The sequence below is a fragment of the Notolepis coatsorum genome (genome assembly GCF_963971535.1).
Source record: "Notolepis coatsorum genome assembly, chromosome: 4".
Taxonomy (NCBI): Eukaryota; Metazoa; Chordata; class Actinopteri; order Aulopiformes; family Paralepididae; genus Notolepis; species Notolepis coatsorum.
The window spans coordinates 29,545,089-29,551,152 of NC_140168.1; the positions used below are offsets into that span (position 1 = coordinate 29,545,089).

A 6,064-nucleotide genomic window follows, 5' to 3' on the forward strand; every position below is an offset into this window, starting at 1 on the left:
TGGCTCAGGGGGTAGAGCAGTCATCTGGTAATCGGTTCCGGCTCCGGCTGCTCGAGTCAGTGCCTTGCAGTGTCCTTGAGCAAGACACTTAACCCCCTATCTGCTCTCAACGAGCAGGTTGGCACCATCTATCTCAATATCTCTTTTTTTTTTTTGAGATTGAAAAGCATTTTTGGATAAAAGCGCTATATAAATGCCTATATAATTAGGCATTTTGAAATGTGCATTCAATACTAGGTCTAGTATACTAGATAACAATCGAACACACGCACATATGCACATCTACTGCACACACACTGCACTTTACACACACTATAGTCATTATCGCTTCACTGTATGTTTGTACAGAATATTCATATAGCATTATATACGGCATCATATCTTTAATGCTACTTTAAAAAAAAGATGTATGCTGCTAATTGATGGTATACCTCTACTGTCTTATTTGACTTATTCTATTTTATTTTATGCCTAATTTGCTGCTGTAAGGTTGAAGAACCAAAACAAACAACAAAAACATATGCCTGTAAATGTCACCAGTTTCTCTCTCAACGTGGCAATTATAATGGGGGGGGGGGCATTTTCAGGATCTCGCCTAGGGCCCAACAACAGACCCACGGGCCGGCCCCTGCCTGTGAATGAAAACTGAATCTATATTCTCTCTCAAGTCCAAAAGTGACCGGGTCTCCTAGGAGATAGCCAGACTGTACGGCGGGGCAGAGCCCGCGCCGTCCCCCTGACCGTCGGCCATCTTGGCCTTCTCCGGTCCGGGGGGCTCTTTGAACACAGAGTTGTCCTCCCCTCTCAGAGGGGTCATGGTGACCGAGCTGTCCCGGACCACGTGGCGTCTTCTGCCGGAGCACTCCCAGCACCTCTTCCCGAACATGTAGAAGATCTCGCACAGGGTGAGCAGCATACAGAAGAAGCTGGTCACCACCATGAATATGGTGAATATCTTCTTCTCTGTGGGCCTGTGGGGATAGATGGAGCCGGGAGATAAGCATGAGATAACAGTGACACTGGAATATAGGAACATGATCAAAACCATCATTGGAAGGAAGGCACATGTATATGTGACGGATCATACTGGTCTGCGTTGTGTTTGATGTTAAATGAGAATGTCCCGAGGGGGAGTCGAACAGGGGGCTCCCGCGTCCGCGGGCGACGACACAGGCCGCTGCACTAAGAAGTGAATTCACTCCTAACTACTATGCGTCTGTTAACCCGGTTATGGGGAAGTGAGTTTAATTTACCAGCCCGCACTGCCACAGTCACTCGTCAACACACCTGTTTCCGTGACTGTGGACATACCCACGGGCTTCCCCGTTACATATAGATAATGGGCTAAAGGGGGCTTTGAGCCCCTGCCACTTGGCCCTGCCACACACACACACACACACACACACACAAATCGACGTCATAGAATGTATGCATTTTTTTCGATCTTACTTTTATTCATAAACTTCTCTTAAAGGGGTGGAGCATATCTATAGGTACCCATAAAAATCTTACCCTATGCCTCATCACTAATAGTTTTAGGTGTGGAAATGTCTCCGTTTGGTGCCGTTATGGGGACTATACAACTAAGACATGACGGTGAATGGGAACCAGATTTGAGTTCATGACATTGCGGCGCTTCACCCTTACCTAGCGATGTAGCAGTCCACCACGTTGGGACACGGGTCCTCTGTGCATTTCACCACCGCTGGGAAGAAGGTGGCCTCGTAGATGTAATACAGGAGGAATATGAACACCGCCTCCACCGCTATCTTGAACACAAGACTGAGGAAGTAGGTCCACCACAGGCCCCCGCGCTTCTTGCCCGTGTTGTTGTAGAGAGGGGCACAGTCTTCGCCGTGCTTCAGCTTGTGTTTCCTCTCCCGGTCCTTGCGGTAGGAGACGTGGAGCACCACCAGGAGGGACGGGCAGGTGACGAAGATCAGCTGGAGAGCCCAGAGCCGGCTGTAGCCGATGGGGAAGAAGTGGTCGTAGCACACGTTGAGACAGCCGGGCTGGCGGGTGTTGCAGTCGAAGTCCTTCTGCTCGTCGCCCCAGACCTTCTCCGCGGCCACCACGAAGACCATGAGTCTGAAGATGAAGACCACCGAGAGCCATATGCGACCAAAGGCCGTGGAGTACTTGTTCACCCCACTTAGGAGGCCCTGGAGGAAGGCCCAATTCATATTGCTGTTTTAGAATCGTACGGCCCTTATATATAGTATGGACCCCCCTGTCAGGCCCAAGAACTCTGCACTGCTTTCCTCTCTCGCGTGCTTCAGCAGTCTATCAGGGCAGGACGCACGTAGGCTTTGATGCCGTCTACCTACCTTGTTCTGAAATGAACAAGTCAGACACTGGCTGTTTTTATACAGTATTACTGGCGACCTCTTGGCACAAGTTGGAGGGGAAGGAGGCATATCTTTAAAAAAGTCAATAGAGACTAAGAGCTCTTCGTCACAGGCGGGAGTGGTGATTAGATAACAGCTTTACTTTTCAGGAGTAACTTTGTGAGAACGTGACAGCCCCATAGTTACAGCCCTCTCAATCTCTCTCCCTCTCTCACACATGCATACCGTATAACCTATACCGTATAACTCTGTTGCCTATACTCAACCTATACCATATAACTCTGTTGCCTATACTCAACCTATACCATATGAACTCTGATGCCTTTACTCAATCGATGACTCAACGATGACAGACTACAAAGCTGCCTCCCTCAAACTGAACAGTGACATCTCCTTAGCAAATGACCTCAATACCTTCTATGCGAGGTTTGATGCTGGTAATAACAACACCAGCTCACAAGCCTCGGCAATGGGGGGGGGGGGGGGGGGGTCGGCTGCTGATGGAGGCGCAGTGTTCAGGGTAACAGAGCATGAGGTGAGGCGGACCTTTAAAAAAGTGAATATCAGGAAGGCAGCAGGTCCAGACGGCATCCCCGGCCGCGTCCTAAAAGTCTGTGCCGACCAACTGGCCCCAGTATTCACTGACATATTTAACCTGTCCTTAGAACAGGCTGTCATCCCCACCTGCCTGAAGAAGTCCACTATTATCCCTGTACCCAAAAAATCCAAGCCTGCTTGCCTCAACGACTACCGCCCTGTAGCTCTCACCTCCATAGCCATGAAGTGCTTTGAGAAGCTAGTAAAGGGCTACATCTGCTCCTCCCTCCCCATCAACATGGACCCCCTGCAATTTGCATACCGCCCCAACAGGTCCACGGAGGACGCCATATCCCATGTGCTGCACACAGCAGCATCACACCTGGACAAGAGGCAGGGGAACTATGTGAGAATGCTATTCATCGACTACAGCTCGGCATTCAATACCATAGTCCCCTCCATACTCATAGCCAAGCTCAGGGACCTGGGCTTGGGCTATGACCTCTGCCAGTGGGTCTTGGACTTCCTGACTGGCAGACCCCAGGTGGTGAGAGCAGGCAACTGCACCTCCTCATCCATCACCCTCAACATAGGGGCCCCCCAGGGCTGTGTTCTGAGTCCCCTCCTCTACTCCCTGTACACACACGACTCAGCGGAGTAGCAATACAATCGTCAAATTTGCTGACGACACAGTGGTGGTGGGCCTGATCTCTGCCAACGACGAGAGGGCCTACCTGGAAGAGGTCAAGGTCCTGGCGGGATGGTGCCAGGAAAACAGCCTCTCCCTGAACGTCAGCAAAACAAAGGAGATGATTGTGGACTTCAGGAGGTCGGGGGTCAAGGACTACAGCCCCCTCAGCATCGACGGGGCACCGGTTGAGAGAGTCAACAGCTTTAAGTACCTCGGAGCCTACATATCCGAGGACTTGACATGGACCACACACATTAACAGTGTTGTGAAGAAGGCACGACAACGCCTCTACTTCCTCAGGCGCCTAAGGAAGTTCCAAGTCAGCCAGAAGATCCTTAAGAACTTCTACTCATGTACAATAGAGAGCATCTTGACCGGCAACATCACCTCCTGGTTTGGGAATAGCACTGCACAAGACCAAAGCAGACTACAAAGAGTGACACGTTCAGCCGAACGCACAATTGGAGGGGGGCTCCCCACCCTCCAGAACATTTACTACAAGCGTTGCAAGGGCAAGGCTAAGAGAATCATTAAAGACTCCAGTCACCCGAACAACTGCCTCTTTGAACTGCTGCGGTCAGGCAAGCGATACAGGAGTCTCAAGGCGAGCACAGAAAGACTCAGAAGAAGCTTCTATCCCCAGGCCATCAGGCTGCTAAACGAACAATGAATGAACACTACACAACAACAACCACCAAACGCACATAGCACACACATCCACACGCACACACTCACTTTAAACAAACACACTGTAGCACCCACTCCACACACTTATAGCACACACCCACTTTAAACAAACACACTGTAGCACCCACTCCCCACACTTTATATTTATGGATGAAGGATTGCACTACAACTCGTACACCTTACTGTAAATTGTACCTAAAATTGTACCTCATCCCATTTCTGCTTTGCACTAGATAGTACTGTACATTAGTACACTGCATAGTATTGTGTATTGTATATTATATGGTAACTCAGAACATTGTACATATGTCTATACCGAACACTGTGACCTCATTTTCTTCTTCTAAATTCATGCTATATTATGTTATTATGTTATTTGATACTATCTTGTCTAGCACAGTCTCTGGAGCGTAACAGTAAGAAGCATTTTGTATGAAAGTATTCTGTACTTCTGTATGACAACTATTAAAGAACTTGAACTTGAACTTGAATCCCTACTTATCTACTGTACTCATAACTACCTACCTCAATCTAGTCTATCCATATAACACTGTATGATTGCAATGTACAATAATACTGTATATACATTTATCTATATCTGTATACATATATAAGAAATATATAATTATATTTTATGTATATACACTCTATATATATTGTATCTATATCTATAAATATATTCCTACCTACTCTTATTAGTTATACCACTGGCTAGTATGGTTTACTACCAGTATATTCATACTTGTACCACTTTATTTATATATATATATTGCCTGCTGCGGTCAGGCAAACGCCTGCACACACCAGCAACTAGGACAGAGAGACTTCGGCTCAGCTTCTTCCCCCAGGCCATCAGAGTCTTGAACACTGAACTCTCCACACACAAGCACACATGAGCACACACACAACACACACACTGTATACGCTCACACACTAACAGTCACTTTAGCATGAACACACACACACACACATGCTGCACACGCTCACACTCAACGGTCACTTTACACAATGAAAAGGTCACTTTAAAAAATTAAAAAGAACGGGAGTGGTTCTTGTATATAAAATAGATGGATATAGCAAGATAGCATAAGGATAGTATAACTGTAGATTGTATAGTAGTGTACAGAAGACCCAGTGCCTCATCCGTAGCTAACATTGTATTGCACTATCGCAGAACCTTAGCATGTCTTTTACCATGCTTTTGTAAACTTGTACATTATACCTGTTATGACTATTCTTATTACTTGTATTATTGCACAAATGTCTTATTCTTTTTTTAAATGTGTATTACTTGTATTATTGCACAATCGCTGCGGGCATGACCTCCCGCATTTCACTGTATGCTTGTATGCCGTGACAAATAAAACTCTTGACTTGAGATATTAATACTGTACACAACATTAACTTTGTCATATACCTCACATATTACACTGTATACTATACTGCTATGCACTTTACTGTTACTTTGCACTCTGGTTAGAATGAAGCCAATTTATTTTTCGATATGCTGTACTTGTGCTGTGCAATACAATGTAATCTAATCTAAAAATGTGTGTGTGAGAGAGAGAGAGAGAGAGAGAGAGAGAGAGAGAGAGAGAGAGAGAGAGAGAGAGAGAGAGAGAGAGAGAGAGATGGTAATACAAATATAATTGAAATATGGTTCACTGGTTTGGAGTTGTGTTTATGCTGATAGTACAACAATTGGTGCATCTGTGATGATGGGATAGATTATTGGCTGAAAGCCTGGTCCTCCAGGTTATGCATCCGTGGATAACGCGCTGTGAGACTACCCTACAACAGC

General features: G+C 46.4%; 1 protein-coding gene across 1 annotated transcript; it reads right to left on the reverse strand.

The window, feature by feature from the left end:
* Positions 1-688: 688 nt before the first annotated feature.
* LOC311226468 (gap junction beta-4 protein-like) lies at positions 689-2,183 on the reverse strand (the record flags this gene model as incomplete). The annotated part of the gene is made up of 2 exons (XM_084311894.1): positions 689-971; positions 1,648-2,183. The coding sequence occupies 2 exons, from the start codon at positions 2,181-2,183 to the stop codon at positions 689-691; spliced, it is 819 nt and encodes a 272-aa protein (XP_084168020.1).
* Positions 2,184-6,064: the final 3,881 nt, after the last annotated feature.